This window comes from Athene noctua, chromosome 3 (assembly GCF_965140245.1).
Source record: "Athene noctua chromosome 3, bAthNoc1.hap1.1, whole genome shotgun sequence".
In the NCBI taxonomy this organism is placed as follows: Eukaryota; Metazoa; Chordata; class Aves; order Strigiformes; family Strigidae; genus Athene; species Athene noctua.
The window spans coordinates 15934064-15954530 of NC_134039.1; the positions used below are offsets into that span (position 1 = coordinate 15934064).

Here is a 20467-nt window from a genome sequence, read left to right on the forward strand (position 1 = left end):
GAGTGAGTTCATCCTGGATCAATGTCATCATGTCCCATGTCACAGCCTATGTTGTTTGGTACTAGGAGTCTTAAACCCAAACTTACTGTTTCTTCAAACTTTGGCCTGTAAACAGAGACCTGATCCTATCACTATAGACCAAGTTTTGCCTTAAGTACTAGCAGGATTGGGTTTTCACACTTTACAAACATTTTTCTTTTTCTTTTTAAAATACGAGCAAAATTAGGTTTTTCAAGTTTAACAATTGAGTTAGGATTTCCAGGAAAAGGAAGGAGTTTTTTAAGAAAAGTAAGTTACATAGAGGAGATGGATATCTCTCCTCACCAATGGAGCGCTGTATTGGAAATCAAAGACATAGATTCCCTTTCTTGCTGAGCTATTAATAGGGTTTTAAACAAGCCACATACCCTTTCTACCTCAGCTTCCCCACATTTAAGAAAGGGGTTAAAACATTTAGACTCCTCAGGAAAGTGCCTTGAGATCTGCAAATGGAAGCACTAACACTACTTATGCAATATATGCATACAGTATATATCTATTTTATAAATATATATGTGCATGCATACATAACTGACATATTGTAATCTAGCCTGCATAAGCACTTTTTCTCGTTGCCTAGAGAACATAAATGGAAGAAGTAAGTAAAGTAATAGATGTTCTGTCAATTCCTAGCTTGAAAACAGTTTGCAAAAATGCACATTTTAAATAAATTCCTTTGTAGAAGTAAGCATGAATACTAATAGGAAAGAAATAAGTGTGAATATTAATAAGAAGAGTGGCTCTCAACAGTAACTGAACCTCAAAACAGAGAGGAAAACACCAGTACTCCAACTGTAATTCCAACTGTACACCTTATCTCAGAATCCTCTTCTTAAAAGGGAATGAAAGATTCCACAAATCAGAGAGAAAAAGAACAACCCAAAACCCAAAGTGGGAGCAAAACGTCTCAAGAGCTTTTACAAGTTCTAGTCTAGCTGTCTTCCTCAGCTTTTGACCTAGGCCGCTGTGCAAGCAAGCCTTTCATGAACACTTATTCAGGAATGGATTGAAAACAAGCAGCTGAAGACCTGCTGAAAATGAGCGGCCTGGGCCAAAGACAGTGTGGAAAACGACTGAAGCAACTGGATGCCTATAGTTAATCTAGCCTTGCTGTAATTACACTTAACATTGTTTCATTGACAATCTCTCTCACAACCCAGGGGCAGCCTCACCACGTCTGAACATCTGCACCCCAGAGGGGTTAATCTGGAGTGTTAAAATGTGTCAATTTTTCTGCAATACCTCAACAGAAAGCGAGCAGCACAGTCCAGATATTGTGCGCTGGGGAGTTTCCATAAACTGGAGGTCCTGTAGCTACTCTAAATTAAAAGGACACAGCATCCCATGATTTGCAATCATTAACACCCATTTATTCTGCATCTTGCCTCCTAAACATATGCAATGTCAAATCTGGCTCCTTTGGTGGTATTTGTCTTTGTTTTAAAAGTCTACTTCTTTAAAAGTCTTTTTTTAAAAGACCCCAGAGTTGTCAGTTTCTCTTCACTGACTAGAGAGGACCTGGGGTGGCCAGCGCAGACACAGATGTATACATTCAGACATACACATTTAGTTAAATGAATCCCACCTTTTGCATCAACATAGGTCTTAAAACTAGCACCTACATTCTACTGCCAAGACTCCTCCATCTGTATTTATAATGGATTACTAAGGTTGCTGATGGATCTGAAAAATAATCAAGCTCATTTCTCCAATATAAGGAGCTTTGATTCACATCATTCCTGACTCCATGGAGATGAGAAAAGATAGACTGTCCCCTATAAATAGCATTGCAGTTATAGGAAAAGACATCCTTAAAGAAGGATGTGTTACAGCATGGCCCCAAGGTGGTCATTCCCTAGTGAGGAGCTCATAACTGAAGCAACAGGACCTCCTTTGATGGAAGTCTCATGCTTTCTGGAATGCCTATAATAATGTGTGGATTCAAGTGATTGTACAATGGTGCCAGCAAAGTGCTGGCCTCAGTCACAGATCTGGTACCTTTAGGATCCTACTTATCAGTGCAATAGCCCTAAACAATTATACAGGCTTTTAAAATAATTTCATTGCCCAGGTATGCATCACATGACAGTGGTTTAAGTCCTGCTACAATGCTCTTACATTTTCTGCCTCCCTCAGCTCAAAAAGGGTGCCCTGATTTTACTAAAGGTTGGCATATCACCCTGCACTGTTATTTCTCCTTCATTTTGCCCTGCTGCACCCTTTTCACATGAATATTTCAAACCGGTCTATAGTAATTTAGTGACATTCAACATGCCCTCATAAAACAAGCCTCCTGATTGCATCCATTTCATGGGCAGAAATTGCCCTTTGAATTCCTGGCATGTGATACTAGTGGACTCTTAAACTAAGGATAGTAGGTTCCAGTAACAAAAAATGCTGTTCTGAATACACATTTTTTTGAGACAATCAGATATGCAAGGACAGCCAAAATGTTACAGTTCAAATCTTGCTCAAGAGAATATTATCCAAATTTCAGATCATTTAAGAAGCATTTAAAGACCCATATGAAATGAACTACTGGTTCTACATCATAGTGGAAATGCAGCTATAAAAGCCACCCTGTACCATATATTGCAGATGGCTGAACCCCTGCACCCACAGCATACACAGAAATCACTGTGAGTCCATTTGTATGGAGCATCTCAGAGGACCAGAGCACAAATCTAACAACTGTTAATTAGTAGTGTTTGGCAGGCTTGCCAGAGTGACCAAAGGGAAAAAAAAAAAGGGGGTATGAGGACCAATCTGTCATTGTTAGTAAGAATGGGATTGATTTCCTGGAAGTGAAAAGAGGGGAAGAGTGCTGAAGGCAGGCAGTAGGGTAACTGTGCTGGGTCTGGTTTGGAAATAAACAAGTGACTGTTACACTGCCAAAACTTCATCTTTCTCGAGTGCTGAATATAAGCACAACATTTGTAATGAAAGACCAGCCTAGAGATAAAAGGGAGGCAGTGAGAAGAAAAGGAAATTTTAAAAGGTATTTCAAGATTTTAGTGCATTAGAAATGGTAATAGGTTTTAAGAAAATTAGTTTATAGGGAACGTTAAGAGAAGCTAAACATAGGAGCTAATAAACAATAATGCATATAATGAAAAGTAAGGATGTTATATGATTAACATGAGCGTCACTATTCAGAAAGAGGCTTTCAAACAGTAGTGTCCTTATGTGAGTCCTCTGAACTACCTTTAAAGGATCTGCAAAGGTAAATAAATACCTTTTTTTTTTTAAACAAAAGCCTATTGTCAGGTGTACTTAAATTTGTGTGCAGGATCCTGGAACCCCACCAGAATAACTCTGGGCCCCAAAACCCCAAGAAGACAGAAAACCACTCATGTAGAACAAACAGAATCTGAAAGGAAGAACAGGATAAGCCAGAACACTTCAACAAGGAAATCACAAAAAAGGACATAAATGGTTGGCAGGATGTTTCATGTGTAATAAGCAGGGGTTAGAGAATCAAAAATGAATTTTACAAGAAAACTACCAAAAATCAAAGTGTAAAGACATTTAGAAAACACAGTCAGCAAGAACTAAGTGTCAAACTGATACCTGCAGTATAGAAGAACTACAGACTATAGCAAAGAATGTGAATTATTATTCTGTTAAACTGAATAATATCACCTCAGCCTGCAAGGATGTTGCTTTCAGCAAGCGTTGCACATGGGTCTTGATTTAGCTCCACAGACATCAGCTGAGTCTTTTAATTGACAGCATTGCCCCAGGGCTCAAGACCCAGGACAGCTCTTCCACTCTATGCAGACACTTACAGTACAAAAAAGAAAAAAATGGTTAAAAGAAGCACAGACAGGATTATGCCTATTTAAACTACTAGGTGCTTTCCTGTGACACAAGGAAGACCTGCCCACTTAGAATACTTTGTCCAAACAGCTTTTCAGCAGTTTAGCCTAGGTAAATCAGTGTCACAGTGCAAACTGGTCCTTACCAGACAGATTTAAAACCAGGAGAAGGGAGAACAAGGTTTATCTCCGACGAACAGCAGAAACACCCATTGCCAAGAGAACCACTACAATCTGGGCTTGGGCAAACTAAAAAGTAGCCAGTCATCTAGGGCAGCAGATTGTTATGAGGGATGAGGGAAAATAACTGTATCCTGAAATGCCTTTTTACTTTTGCCAGGGCCTCGGAAAACCAGGCACCCACTGAGAGGCAGGTGATGTGGAGAGGCAAGGCAGCTTATGTTTGGGAGACTGGATCCTTCCAGCAGCGACAAGTTCAGCTCCGCTTCCCCTCTCTGAGCTTCAGCAGAGCACCAGGACAGTCTCCACTGCTCAATGGCTGCACTTTGCACCTTCCTGCCCCTTTGTATGGTCCCTCCAGCATCTTTGCCTGCCGCTCACTCCTAAGAAGTCCCAAGTGGCTCTGTCTCTGCATTAGAGACATAGAAGGCTAGAAGGCATCTTAGAGGGTTGTCAAGTCAAATCCCACTTGTAGATGGGATCAAATGCATCTAGACCATTTGTGGTTAAGGTTATCTAATATGTTCTTAAAACCGTCAGTGACAGATATATAACAAAATGTCTACAAAGCCTTTTCCAGTATTTCACCACCTTCACAAATGGAAACTTTTCTAATGTAGAGTTTAAACTTTTTTCACTACATATCAAGATGATCTATTCCTATCCTTTGGTAGACACCATGCCCTTTTCATCAGTTTCTTCAATGTCCAAAGGCTGCTTTTTCTTTTCTTCATTAAGCAAATTTCCAACTTTTCCTCAGACCCCTCAGTCTGTCCTTGTAAATGATCCCTTCTAATCCCAACCAGAGCTCTGTATGGCCTTTTCTGAACTGTTTTATTTCTTGTTCTTTTATGCTGACCATAGTCCCTCAAGGTGAAGGCTACCCCACTACTGAGTAACAAGGGTCAAATATCTCCCACACTGCCAGTGTACCACTCCTTGTACTCCATCCTATGTTTTAAGAAACCACAACACATTATTACTTAGTATGTACTTTGCGGTCTACCATAGCTTCAGGATCTTTTCTTGCCCTGATGCTTTTCCAGCTACTTACCTCTTTGCATTTATCTCTGCTGAGGCTCATCCTGTTGACTTTGGATTACTTATTCAGTACATCAAGTTCATTTGAATATCCTCCTCCAAATGGCCAACAGTTGTTTCTTGTACAGAGGCATCAACAAAGTCATACAAATGCGTGATCAATTGCTCCTTGTCTAAAAATTTTTCTTTCCCAAAGAGCAGGATCAGATCAGGGAGTTTATTCACTACACACAGTTGAGTTTGCCACATTTAACTCAAATCCAGCATGGTAACAGCATGTTAATTTTTTGCCATCACAACAGCTGAGGGGTTTTTAAGCAGAAATACTCCAAAACCTGCATGTAACTCAAACTCTTCTGAGCCTGCCTGCTGGCCACAGTCCCTACCTCTCCCTGCTGTGTAATGGCTACCTCCCTCCTGCCACAGCTGCCCCAGCCCCCACCAGCCCAGCACTGGGCCAGGGTTCTGCCTCACTGGTGCCCCTGGGTGCATGGGGGTCCTCCCCATGGCTGCCAGGCAGTTCACCCACTGCTCCCAGCACCCCTGGGTAGAGCTGTCACGCTACCATCGAGCCAACAGTGACAACTCCTGAGATGGGTAAGTACCTACGGAGATTAACGAGGGGCTTTGCCATCCGCAGCACCTGATCCCTCCACACAACAGCATTTTTTTCCTATAACAGCAGTGACCCAAGCTTCCTGCTGCTGCTTACCCACTCAGCCAGCTGCTCTCCTTAAAGCAGAAAGGGGCAGTTCCGATGCCCTTTTTTCTTGGCAGTTTTATCCTGGCACTTTTTTAACCTTTTTTTCCTTTTTTTTTTTTTTTTTTTTTTTTCCCCCAGACTCTCACAAATCGATTGTTCAATCATCTTTAGTGTCTTTCTGGGAAGTGAAATGAGGCTATACATTATTCCTCCAGTGTCCTTCTTCCTTTTATTACATCAAGTCCCCGCCAATATCTTTGGAGTGAGTAGATGTGCAGAGCTGCCCAATTCCCAGGCTTCCTCCTACCACCACAGCATGGGCAAAAACAGCTGGCAAAATGAGATTACTAGGTAGATTTCCTGGTTGAAATGGGGGCTGACTATGAAATAAGAACCAAACTGCAGCTTATTGGTCCCATTTGAACTGATTTTGCTCCTCAAAAGTGATCGGTTCAGAAGAAGAGTGAATTTGTATTTAACAATGTACCTTGTCTTGAAATTGAAAGATTAGGATCTGCAGTGCACCTAGTAAATATAGCTTCAAAAAGCACTTATTTCTGCTAAAGTTAGCATATGCCTTAGATTCCTTATCATGCATCAATGACTAAAAACATTTACAGACAATGATGGCTGAGAGAGAGACTGAAATTTTTATGTGGACTCTAATTATAATGCTGTGTTGATAATATTAGGAAAATTTGATTCAGATGCTAAAAAAGGCATGCGATTTTGCTTTTTTTAAAAGGAGCTATAAGCCAATATTTCAGCACTCAGGAATAGGTTGCTTGTGGGCTTCTCTCAAATGCAGCTGCTAAACACAATTGCAATGAATGCAGAACACACAACACAAATAAGATTACATTATGTTTCTATTAAGTCAGTGTGGCATTTGGGAAAGGTGACAGATTTATGACACTACCCTATAGACTTGGGTTTTATTAGATTTTTGTCAAAACCCAATACAGAACAGGTGGTGTGTATTAAAAACACTAAAATAAAGGCTTACAAAGAAGGCATCTGGATCAAAGCTACAATTATTTTCCTCAAGTAAGAGAGCAGTCAAAGCACAATTAGGAGATTAAGATCTTGAAATGGAGATTAACTTCAGTGTGAATTTTCCCACTCGTGCTTTGTATGTCTTGGATGAAATGACTGGTCTATCATAAAGCAGGGTATTGCAAGCTTAACTACTTAGAAACCTCTAGAGAACTTTTTTTCAATAATTTATACTACATATGCTTCTTCTTATAGTAATCACATTATTCAGCACACAGACAAGGCTTGGAATAGCTGAAACAGGTACTGAATAAAATTTTTTCATGTGAATTCTCTATTGTCAAATCTGACCCTTAAAAAAAATTGAAATCCATAAAAAAATCATAAGGGTGGTTTCTTTGTGGCTTGTTTTGCCACAATATTTTGGGCTATTTTCATTTGCTTTATGGTTTCTGAGCCAGGTCAAAACTGGCTCATACTTGGTTCCAGTTTTTTCTTACAACCAAGAGTTTTATTTAAAAAAACACCACCACCCACCCCCCAAAAATCCCCAACAGATGATTGAATGAACTTTTGGACCCTAGGAGAGATGGACTGTAACTAAACCTGCAAATTAGCAAGACATAATGAGAATGAAGCAGTTGCTAACCCTGACCTTACAGACCAGAAAACACAACTGAATTCCTAGAGCTCTCCCAGTGGGAAACATGCTAAGGTTTCTGGGTGAAGCATTTTTTCAAAAGAAAGTCTTGTCAGTGAGGATATGTAGAAAAGTATCATGTTGTATTTTAACAATAGCTGTCCAAATGTGTCTGGCTGAGAAACAATAATATGGTGTAAGAGTAGAGTAAACCAATCCCACAGTGCCAGAGCCTTTCCTGGTATGTACTACCATTTAGCAGGGAGATAAAGTTAATTGGGAGTTTCTGCGAGGTTGTCTCCTGAGGGTTTTTCATTCCTTCGCAGATGATTAGGAGTTTCTGAAAGTGCAGCAGATGGAGCTTGGCATGGGGAGTCTGTGAAATGGTGGCATAACTACCTTTGGGTGCTGAATGTTGCTATTGCTTACAGGAGTTCCTGGTGTAACCAAGGGAAAAGGCAAGAGGAATGCTGCTATTTGCCTACCTTTGTTTGCCCAACTGGGCAGCAGAGGATCAAGAGAAAATAGGAGAAACGATCAAATTCTTGCCAGCATTGCACAGAATTGGGAAGTGAAATAACAGATGGTAATTCCTTTGATGCTAGGAATGCATCTGCCTCTGCTTTCCCCATGAGCTCCTGGAGATATGATGTGGAAAAGCTTCAGAAACAGCCTGTGAATGGCAAATGTGAATGTGGGTTGCATAGGAGAAGATGGAAGAGAGTGTAATTCTGCTTGTGGACGGGAACATGACAAGAACGGGAGCTGTACTTCTGCTTGGCTCTTGGTAAGTCCCAAAATAAGCTTGTGAAAAGCCAGAACAACTCGGCTATATAAGGCAACATGCAAAGCAACTGCTCCCTGATGTCCCACATTGAACACATGTGAGTGATAATGCCTTCTGAAAACCTAGTTAAAAGCAAAGTCCACCCAAAGATCATACTATAGCTGTGGTACCAGCCTCTACAGTCCTGCAGAACATCTCAGTTCTGCTACTGACATCATCTTTGATCACACATCTCATTCTTGCCTGCTTTCATGAGCAAAGAGGTAATAGATCTTGATGTTATTTAACACTGGCACTTGATGATTACCATTTATTATTCCTTTTATGATTAATAAGTTCATCTATCTTTCTGGTTTTCAGGCTGTCTGAAAACTCAGGCAGCTGTTATCACCACATTTATCTGCATGATATGAATGGAACAATCTCTGCAAACACAAAGACATAAACTTAACAAACAAGACAGTACTTTAGAGCATTCAGTACAACCATGGGAAAATAAATGTGGGCACCTGATCATCCTCCTGCTTCTGCCTGACTTCCAGCTGCTCTGTTGTTGACGGACAACTGAATGAATAGGAAACATTCTTCAATAAGAAAATTCACCACCATGGAGAAGACAATACAAGCACCCAGCTAAAAGGAGAAAATCAAATCCTAACTCTCCCCCCTACTTTTCTTTAAGAGCATTCCCTCTCCTTAATATTGTGAGAAAATGGCAGCTGCTGCATTTTAAGAGATTTGGCAATTTACTGATGTTAGATGCAGAAAGGAAGGTTAATTTGCAAACTTGTCACAGATTCTCTCTGCAAGGGATCTGTCAGAGTAGAAACATGTTTTGAAAATGAATTTGTAGGATAAGGGACTTGTTTTGAACATGGGATTGCTCATAGGAATGGTCAGGGGATACATATCTCTTGGCTGACCTCTATGACCCTTAGCTGGTGTTCTTTGACCACAATCCGTGCAAAGCTGGAAGAGACGCACACGCACACATAAGCTTCAAGGTTATCCAAAGAAAAGGGCAAGCAGAATATTTTTTTTTCCCGTCTTTTACACAGGGCAGTTGAGATTTGGTGTTAATTAAATATAAAACAAGACTTAAACACCCACAGGCACACATTTATTTATATACTTGTTTATAAATAATGATATTACAGGAGCATCATGACTTCGCCTTGATCAAGGGTTGAGCATAATGAGCTATGGTTGACAGGATAATGCAAATGACTGAGTGTGATGAGCCCTGGGACAGGCCATGGATCAACAAGTGACCGGAGAACAATATCTGAAACTGGTGGGAAAGTGGTATCGCTATAGACAGATTTGGCCAGTGGCCTGCGTCGACATCTGGCTGTAAGTCCCCCAGCACTAGACAGTAATAGAGACTGGGTGGGGGGGCATTGATCTGAAGATGACCAACATCTCATGGAAGCAGATTGCTCAAGGTGGAACCACCACGTGTTGGTGCTGAGCTGCTGCCCAGAGCCTGACGCAGGGACAGGATGGACAGAACAAGTGTCACATTCCCCTGGGCTTGACTGTGCCGACTCACTGTGCACGGTGAAGGTTTTGGTTAATTCTCTGTGTGCACATGCCTGTCTGTGTAGCTTTTCCTGATACAGCATGTCCCTCACTTGGTGAGCTAAGTAAGTTGATCTTGGCAGTATCATGTTGTCTTGTGTTTCTTCTCAACCTGTGACAGATGGGAACTAGAAAAATAGAGAAAAAGAGAAAGAGGGATGGAGGATGACTTTGGCAATATGACAATAAGAAAATAAAATCAGAAAATCTATAGGAAATGTGTGAGACTTCAGTGACTGGCTGAGAGGGGAATTGGCAGATCAGAGACAGAACTGACGGTGGTAAGGATTTGTCCACCCAGCACAACCTTCAGGAATGGCAACCTGCCATCTGATCCTTGTCAGCAGTGTCTGGTGATATGACCGGAGACTGAAATGGGTCCTCCCTTCCTGACCCTTCAGGAAACATGGCCAACAGTACATTGTTGCTCCCACACTCACGGGAAATAGATGTCAGGAAAAGAGCTGCTTGAGATGACAAGCCAGCGGCCTGCTCCAGTGTGTAGCTCGCTCTTCAGTCTGGGGCTTCATGTGCTCCAGATTCTACTGTCTCAGAGACTTGAATAAAAATATCAAGAGAAAACTGACTTAGGTGACTAAGCACTAAAAAAAAAATGAAGTGAGAGGCTTATTATAGCCAGCCTGGTAGACAAAACTTGATCTTAAAAAATTAGATTATATATGAGAAAGTTGTTGGCAGCCTAAGGGAAAAAGAAACCTCACTATTAAGAAAATTTTCTTTTAAACTATTGCTATTAATCAGCTGTGGTTCTAAGGATTGGATGCAATAAATGTAGGTAGAGGTTACATTAGCTGCTCTGACACTCCCAATTTTCTTTTTAACCAGTGATCTACTTAAAGAGAAAAGCAAAAAATATTACAGGTGACCAGAATTTCCCAGTGGATCATTTCCCTGACCCTGTTCAGTGCACAGCATCATAAGCTTCCAGGCTGGCTCAGGGAACGGGAAGGATCAGGACTCTGGGAGCAGGCGCTACCCAAATACCCTCCCATCCAAACCTGACAGGCTGTCCCAATTCAGGATTAGTTTAGCACGGCTAAACTGCTTCTTCTGACTGCAGTTAACCTCTACACAACTAAATACTTAAATCTTAGGAACGTGAGGTACTGACTGGCAGTGTGAATTGTAAAAAAGCTTTTAAAGATAAATGTCTCTGCTGCCCTTTGTTTCATTTTCTCCACATCACACAGATTTGATGTTTTCATTGGATGGCCTTGAGTTAGGAATGACGTCTGAAATAAATCAGTGCTTCTCTACACATTACCTCAGTGAATGTTGCAGACCTGCTGATACATGTAAAAGATCACATTTACCTGTTCCATAGACCACTGGACATCTCATCACCTTAACCACTAAAGCAGCTCCATGCTGACACACAGGACAGCAGAACTGTACAATGCCCAGGGTGAGTGTTTGGTCTTTCGAAAGACCAAGGTAGGTTTCCGTGGCAAACTCCAGATGTGTTTCTGCACTTCCTACTGCATCATTTGCAGACATTTCTGAACAACAGGTAACAGCGGGCAGGGACAGCTCATGTCTACTGCCAGAATTATTTGCCATAGGCATAAATGCTTTACATATCTGCTCTCTGTTCTTCCTTGTGGGTTTGTATGTTGATAGTTCCCGAGCAACTTCATTTGGTTCCCTTGGAGGCAAAAAAATCTGCTTGTTTGGTCTTTGAGCAGCTTTCTTTTCCTTAAATCCCCCTTTGACACTATGTAGCACTCTGTTCTGCACATTCCTCCTCTTTTTGTCCTCTCTCCTTCCCCTTTATACTCCCTGGTTTCCTCAGGCTTCTCCTGCTGCCATACCACTGACAATACTTGATTGTCCTGCAAAAGCTATACTTCAGATAATTTAATTTCATATTTATACTGCATAAAATAAAAGACAAGAAGCCTGTCTTCTGCAAAGCTGTTAATAAAGTGAAAATTCACAGCATTTCTATATATAAACTCTAATCTAAATAATACTGGCATCACTGCTGAGTTCAGCTCCTACATACCGACAGGACACTGATAAAATATACATGTGATGTATCCCCATTCTTAAAAACACATATAAAGGAAGCATATACCAGTGAGACCAATTATTTTGCACTCAGTATAATGAAACATGCCAAAGCCAGCAAGGACTCATTGTGAATGTATCAATTCCATGTCTAAGACTGTTCTCGTCACAGCATCAGAGGATATCTCAGGCCTCTCATACACCTCCTGTCCCCAACAGCAGTTGTTCTGCCATTCCTTACAGCTGTCTATCTAGCCTGTTCTTGAGAATTTTACTCATGTAGACTCCACAGTCAAGGAACCTATCTGTAGCTTCTGCCTTCAGTTTATAACTAAAGGAAATGGTTTGCCTGACAATGTGGGAGGCAAAGTAAGTAGAGAAAAATGAATTCTTCTATTTATCTTTGTTTCTTTTACTCTAGGGTGCTTAACAACTGAAAGCAAACACAAGGAAAAAAAGCAACTTCTGTGAGATGTGGCATAAAAATCTCTATAATTTGGGCATTTAGGGTTCGGTTTTTTTCCTAGAAGGGCTAGTGCTTCACTGACATAATTGAGCTTGCTAGCCAGGAGTTACAGAAAGATCTCCCAGTACTGTGTGGCTAACAAAGTGGCAGAAGAAATGCAGCACGGATGAAAGCAAAGCACAGCACATGGTGAAGCATGACCCTAATTCTATGTTCCCAATAGTGAGTTCTCACGTCAGCTTTTATCACTAGGTAAAGTATTCTACATCATTACAGATAGTTCTTTGGAAGATGAAGCTTCCTACTCCCCAACTATCAAAAAGACCAGGAAGGGAATAGAAACTATCATCTGATACTCCATAAAGTCATGGTGTACCCAATCTTGTGTGAAGCTCTTGTCACTTAAAAAATGAGATTTTACAACTAGAAAGTATACAGATAAGGAGGGTCAGATTGGTCAGAAATAGGCAACAATTTCTGCTGTGGAAGAAAGTGAAGAGATTTGGCTTCCTCCGCTTGAAAAGAGATTACTGAAGATATGATAAAAGTCTAGAAAGATATAAATCACGTGGAGCAGGTGGTGAGGGAATGATTAGTCATTATTTTTCATGAGACAAGAACTACAGGGCACTAAATGAAATCATCAGTCAGAAGGTCAAAGACAAATGAAAGAAAGCACTTTCACACACAGTGCCTAATTGCATTGCCGGACATAACATCCTGTTTTGTTTGGATGCTCAAAGTATAAATAAATTCCAAAAGCTACTAAATGAGTTCATAGAAGAAAGGTCTGTCAAGGACAGATGGACAAGATGATGTAGAGACAATCTGTAGATCAGAAAGTCTCTAAATCAGAAATTGCTGGAAACTGGAGGAGTATCTTGGAAAAAATGAGTCCAAGATTGCCCTGGTTTTATGGCTTTTTCTTTACTAACTACCACTGGCTATAGTAGACATATAATACAGCAGATGGGGTGTATGGACATCTGTCCTGATATAGCACAGCTGTTCATCTGCTATTTGGTCAGAATGATTATTTACAAACAATATATAGTCAGAAATGGGAAATCATATTAGAATAATTTATGTTGATTGTTTCACTGAGACCATCAAACATGCAGAAGCAACACTATTTTTCCTTTAAAGAAAATCTATGTATCTTGAATAATTAAAAAGTTCAAAGTTTTTAAATTGGAGAAATGGAGACATGAGAACAATAGAAATCTGTACAAATGAGGGAAAAAAGAAAACAAAAGGAAGCAGATCTCCTCTGTGAGGTTGAATCTGCACTTCAATGAAATTGTAAGTTTTTCCATTGTTTGCAGCAAGACTAGGATTTAAGGTGGAGGATTAAATTTTGTGAGGAGTCAATATGGCAAAATGATGACAACAGATCTGTCCTTTTTCCCCCTAACCAGGGGTAGGAAAAATTAGAATTATTAAAAAAAAAAAACAAACTGAACTCAGAATTTGGTAGCTAAATCATATGAACTGAGGAAATGCACAGAAATGATAAGATGAATTAAAGACTGGAGCTCCCATGTACACCTAGTCATTTTCTTCACATTATTCCATCACCGTAAAGGTGATGCCAAGGAATTTAAGAAAAGTACTACCTTATGCATCAGTATTTAACTTGCCTTCCAGCTCACATCCCAGCCAATGTCAAAGATGTATTAGGAAATCGATCAACAAGAGATCTGATTTCCATTATGATAAGTAACGATAATTACGAGGACCATCTTGACAGATAGGTACTGTTAGAAATTAGTATTACTAGAAGACAAGACTATTTCCTCAGCTAAAATAATAAACTGTTTTATCTCAGTGTCTCTATAACAGACTTAGAGAAAATATTCTTCAAATAATCCATGCATAGGAAAGATTTTAATATTCATCTCCATTCACAGGACACCTAGGATTAATTATTTCAATCTAAAAATTATTTCGTATTATTCAGGTACATACTAGAAATTCTTTGTATCCCCACTGAGCCTTGCAACTTTAGAAAGTTGTTTGTTTAAAGAGGGTGATTATTTATCTCTATTCTTATTAAACTTATTACTGAAACTTAATCACATTACCATGTATGGAGACCTAAGTAGTATCTTGATACAATGCAATGTCCACTTAATTGGCCTAAATACACAGGAAAGTTTTGCTTCCATTTAATGTCTGTATTTCTTTAAATCCTTTCAGAATCTAAAACTTAGGAGTAGGTGGTAGATGTTTTATTTGGGGTTCTTTTAGCATATTTCAAATGAAATGTTTCAGCATATTTCCTTGGGAGGGAGGTCATTTATACATTTTTTAGGGAATCCTAATAGATTCCATTTCCCTCTTTTCATGGGATTTTCCTGCCCCCATAGGCCTGTATCCCCAGTGACAGTGCCCAGACAGAATGTACATATATTTGAAAGGTGTGTTGGTGAAGGAAGATGTTCTCTTCAAATAGGTTTTTTTTTTCAGCTGCATTTTTCTCTGCTTCTGTGATTTGCATTGTTATTAAACCTCACTGGTGTCAGAAAAGCAGTGAGATCAGGTTTTATTTTCCAACAGAATTTTCGATATGGGTCAGTCTTTCTGGTCTCATAATATTCTGCAGCACTGGAGAACAAACTCAGTCAAATGATCATCAAAACATGGAAGCTGGAGATAGATCACTGGAAGTTTCTGGCTCCAATTTTCCTCTTATTCAACCCAAACTACTTTATTTTTAGATTATACCACTTTGTACCCCTTCCATAAATACTCTATCTTTTCATTTGGATCGCAAGTTCATAATTAATTTATATTAACACAGTTAAATCCAGAACAAGCACCCATGTAATGATTTGCAGATTTTAGTTCTTTGCCATCTCTGTCTCTTCTTTTATTTATCATCTACTCCCACGGTTTCTTACCAGAATGAATAAACTTTAATCCAACTAATGAAGCCCTGGATAAGCTTCATCTTCAGAAGCTACAGTGCTGACCCCAAACTTTGAATTTCCTGTACCATGTACAGATAAGTCTAGCTGTTTCTCAGCATTATGTCTTCGCATCCAGGGCTCTTAGTTCCTATGTCCAGTAAATGCTCTGTAGCCAACAACTTGATTTAGTTCAGCTACCTAACCCAGAAAACAAGTACTGGCTCATTCATATCTTACCTGCAGCTTCTCCACACCCAGAGTACCCCAGGCTGTGTCTAGTTTCATGTTCATGGCTGATGTGATAGCGTAAGTTACTCACAGAGCCTTAAGAGGACTATCTAAACGCAAGCTTTACTCTAAAGACTGATCAAGAAATTATACAAAGCTAAGGGAAACAGCAAGACCTGCATGCAATTCCTTTCCTCAGCTTTTTTCAACATTCCACCCCTCCAGTCCTCACCCTTCCAGGCAGCCACCTTCTGCTTTGCTCTACTTGATTCCAGGCCAGATCTCCACCTTCTCACTCTCTCCAGAAATAGACCAAAGAAATCCTTTTTAAAAATTCCCTGTCTTCTGCTACCAGATGGCTTTCCCCAAGGACTTCCATGCCTCCCCACTTAATGCAAGGCTTGTTACAAGATTAGATAGCTGGATAGGTTTCTCAGATAGGAGTCAAAATTATTCTGATTACTTTAACTAGCTCTTTGTTTATTTACTCTTCAGAAAATATTAAAGCAAAACCAAAAGATTTAACGTTCTAGGTGAAAGTGATTCATTACGACTCTTTCTGGTTTTGCGAGTCAATTTTTCATCAAGCGCTATCAAACTGGCAAGTAATATATTTCTGATTTTTTTCACTGGCCCATTAGAATAGCATAGTTACTACAGGCTATTTTCTGAACCCAGCTGCATCATTTGTGTCATATCAACCTTACTTTGATTTTTCCAGTTCGCATGGGGAATTAACTTTTGATAACTGGGTCAAGAGGAGGACAAAGTTTAATTACAGTTCAGTGTACTTGTGATCATGTGTTTCCTTCTTTCTGATGAAACCCAAGTAAGATCAAAGATAACACGTTGTATTTTCTGCAGTATGGGCTCTTTACTGTTAACAGGAACAGTCAACTGCAGTCTTTTGGACACTGAACAGTTAGCTCATTTCCTGAAATAAAAGCAACTTTTGCAGAATTAAAATTTTCCACTAGGAAAAACTTGTTTACAATTGGAACCATTGAATTGAAATATTATCTTCATTGAACTCAATGCAGAATATACTGAAGTTGAAAAAAAGTTCAATATTCTTCAGTGACCCAAGATGTTTCATTCTGAAACATTTCTACAATAAACTGCAACTGTTGATTGCAGTGCATTGTATGATACAAATTAGAATGCCAATCTACATTCTTTCTTAATGTCTTGGTTTCCCTCACATAATTCAGTGTGTTCTTTTTTTAAACAACATGGATGGTGCATTGTGGGACCCACAGGACTCTCATAGTGCTATGGAAAATGTATCTGACCAAGAAATTCTTTATAGTGAGCATCAGGTTGCTCAAAAGCAACATCCAAGATGTTACGTACAGTACTGGAAAAGCTGTATGTGACAAATTACTCTAAGCAAAGCATTTTTAAAATCAAGAACAATTTTTCAGGTAATATGATTTGGCCCTGAAGTTATTCACATGGTTATTATACAGTGCAGCAATGTTCTGTCATCAGTCACAGCAAGATTACTTTAAGTGTGGTTGCACTAGCTTACCTAAAACCAGAATTTTGTCTGTGTTACTGTAGTTTCATAAGAAGTTACAGCAAAATGTGTTTCCCTTTCAGGAATGTCAGGCTTCTTATTTGATGCAAATTTTCAGCATTTCTAGAACAAAATCTTGAGGGGAAAACATTTCATATTTGCATTCCAATTTAGGTCAAAACTAATGCTGCATTACCAGGTTTTCTTGATCTCTCTTTCATCCAGCTCTAGAAATTACCTCTTAACAGCCTCAAAGCCTGCCATGTGAGTTGGACTAGGGAACTGACAACATTTCTGCCTGCACATTTGCCTCAGAAGCTCCATTGATCCTGAGATCCTAGGTAGCTGTTGGTGTCCTCTTCACTAGAGCAACTTATTTTTATGGGACTCCTCCTCTGTGTTACAGTGCTGCTTTTCTTACCACAGTTTGCGTCACTATTCTTTCTACTGTGGCTTACAAATAAAGTTATTTTCATAAATAGCAATCCAGTGGTTTTTGTTTCAGCACCAAGGAACTGAAGTACATGTAGTTTTATTAAACAAACCAATATATTTCTAAAAGAACAAGAAGAAAATCAATAAAAAGTGACCAAAAATTATATAAAGATCTGATGCATACTTAACATGAATAATTTTTCTCGGAGAAGATTACCTAAAATGAGATATTTCTTCAAAAAACAGGATTTTCTAGATACTTATTTAACTCTTTGTTCTGCTGGAAAATTAAAAATTCTTTTGGCAGCATTGTGCAATCAAGAAGTATTTGTAAGTTTATACTGCACTGCAGTACAAGGTATCTTTCCTTGCAGTGTCCAAGTACACAGAATTAAGCATGTGCACATTCAGAAAGTACTTAACATGACAATTCTTAATCCAGAAGTACCAAGAGGTTTTAAAACATGGCATTTTCTTTTGTTAAAAGGTCAAATTTTGTTCCTGCCTACAAACCACTGAGGTGTGCAGGAAACCAGGCCTTGGCCCAGACAAGAGGCTGCGACCGATGCACTGAAAAATAAAAGCAGATAAACTTGATTATCCAGGTGGTGAGACCCTAGACTGCCTAATCTGGATGCAGGTGTGCTTTTACCCTTGACTGTAGGACTGCAGATATCTCATATATACACCCCCCAAATTCTGTGTCCAGCACAGTTTAAACGTCCCCCTCCTAGTGTCCTTTGATGTCTCCTTTAACATGGGTAAGACCAGGCTAGCTAAAAGAAGACAAATGTTTTGCCTTAAGCATCTATCATAATCTCCTCTCAGATGATGTCTCTCACTATAATTTTAACTACAGTATCTTGTAAAATGTCTTTTACTGCTACACAGTTTTGTAAGACAGGCATATATTTATAACTCACCATGCATCGTTCATAGCATAAACTTTCCTGGGGCCTACCACATTCCCTGTACACTGCACTGACAAAATGAATTTACAGTGTAGGTGTTGGCAGACATCTCACTGGAAAAATAGGAAGAGGGAGCCTGCGACAAGACGAACCCATCAGGAAAGCTGCTGCAGTCCCAGACTGTTCATTGCCCCTTCTAGAGGGAAGCAGTGTCATTCCAGAGGACTGCTTGCTTTTGGCTTTGTTGGGCTGACATCAGAAGCTCCCCTCCCTTCCACAGTTTAAGGGTTGCAGAAACTGACCCCAAACGTTTGACAGTCTAAAAAAATAACAAGGTTACTTTGTTTTCCATTCTAATTTTTCATTGCCTAGGCTGCTCTGCTGGCAGGCAATTTCATGAAGATATGGTCTGATAAACTGACTTTGAACACTGAATCAATTGTGTGATTTAAAGTTAGAGCCCAAACTCAGCCAGCAAGTCATAAAGCAAAAGATTCATTAGAAAGAGCTGCAGTAAGCCACTCTAATAAAGGGCATCTAATAGTTTTTTGTTCAAAGTGGCCTTTAATGATAAATAATACTGTGGTTGAGAAGTAAAGAGACTGAAATAATTGTTTATGAAATTACAATATATGGTTAATTTAGAAGAAGAGGAAGATTCACAGACATCCTGATTTTAAATCCTTCTCTGCACAACTCTCTGATCCAAAGGCCATGAAAGCCTATGGGTTGGTGGTTATTAAGTGAGATCACTCACAGTATTTCTTTTCCTCTTCCTAGTTACAGAAAGGGTGGTAAGGAAAATTATACTGACAAATCTTCCTCTACATGGGAAGACAAAACAGAGCAAAAGAAAAATCCATCCATTCTCATTCATGGAATTTCATGTTAGCCCATATAAGGACAGGTTTCTGCAGCACATGAATCAAAAATCCTAAAACCCTGGGTGTTATAAAATCCCCAGGACAACTGCCAAGTGCCAGTTTCAAGGCATCTGTACCAGGCTAAGACAAGATTCAGGGCACTTTAGGATTCCAGTGCGTGGTAAACTGCACCACAGTAAATGGCACAACAGATTAATATTTCACATCTCTTGAACTGAGGCATTTTTTAATAGGGGAGAGTTGTGGAGCAGAATGGAAGGAGCTGATCACCTTAGCCCCACAGCTAGCAAGCAGATGGTTTGTGCCCTCCGACTGGACAATTTGTACCTCCCCAGCGCCCCTGCCCCAGGGAAGCCATCCCAAGAAGACACCACTGTAACTTGTCTGGGCTGGACTGCAGGAGTACAACTGAAAACCATTAATGTTGCAAGAAAAGGGGGAGAGTAAACCATGAAACTGGTGTAAAGCATCAGAATATTGGGGTGAAAACATGTCCAGTCCTATAAAATGAAGGATATTTGGGAGAACTAAAAATAAAGATCACATCTATCAACTTAAAGCAAGGCTAATCTCAGAAACCAAGGTTTGCAGACTCATTAACTTACATATTGCCTGTATACTGATGGCACCTTTTCAGAACAGTGTTGTCATAAAAATTACATTACATATATGTATGTAGCTTTATTTACATTAAACTAGTTTGCACTGATTTTGATTCATATACAGTCTTTGCTTCAGTTTTCTTTCTCTTGTAGTGTAAATCCCACTTGAGTATTAAATAGTCTGTCATAACTTTTAGGGGTCCTTCACACTGCAGCTACAGTGATAATATCTATACACTGGGTTACACCATATCCTAATTGGAAGGAGGCTGTGTGGAGAAACTAGTGCTATAAAGGGAGACCTGCTGTGTTCCCCAGGTGTTCTTACCTTGCTTTGCTCATTATCTCATACAAAACTGGAAGAGCCACAGAAGCCGAAACTGTACTGTGCATCTAATCCTTCTCAACCTGCTGTCTTCTAGTCTGTTCTTTACAGGTTTTCTTTGCTGTAGCAGTTGGCAGTCCCTGGGGGACGGCTGGACCAGGCACCACACACTGTGGGAATGCACCGACGCAGCAATGGGAAGAGCTCACAGGGTGCAAAGAACCACAAAATAACTGAATAATTTGGGTTGAAAGGGACCTTTAAAGGTCATCTAGTCCAACCCCCCTGCAATAAGCAGGGACATCTTCAACTAGATCAGGTTGCTCAGAGCCCCATCCAACCTGACCTTGAATGTTTCCAGGGATGGGG

At 39.8% G+C, this 20467-nt stretch overlaps 1 protein-coding gene across 1 annotated transcript in view; it reads right to left on the bottom strand.

Moving 5' to 3' along the window:
- Window positions 1-9335: 9335 nt before the first annotated feature.
- RESF1 (retroelement silencing factor 1) overlaps window positions 9336-20467 on the bottom strand; it is a 60790-nt gene continuing 49658 nt past the window's right edge. The window contains exon 6 of the mRNA XM_074902066.1: window positions 9336-9913. Within this exon, the coding sequence (XP_074758167.1) occupies window positions 9893-9913 (21 nt within the window). The 3' untranslated portion in view covers window positions 9336-9892. The remainder of the gene's footprint in view (window positions 9914-20467) is intronic.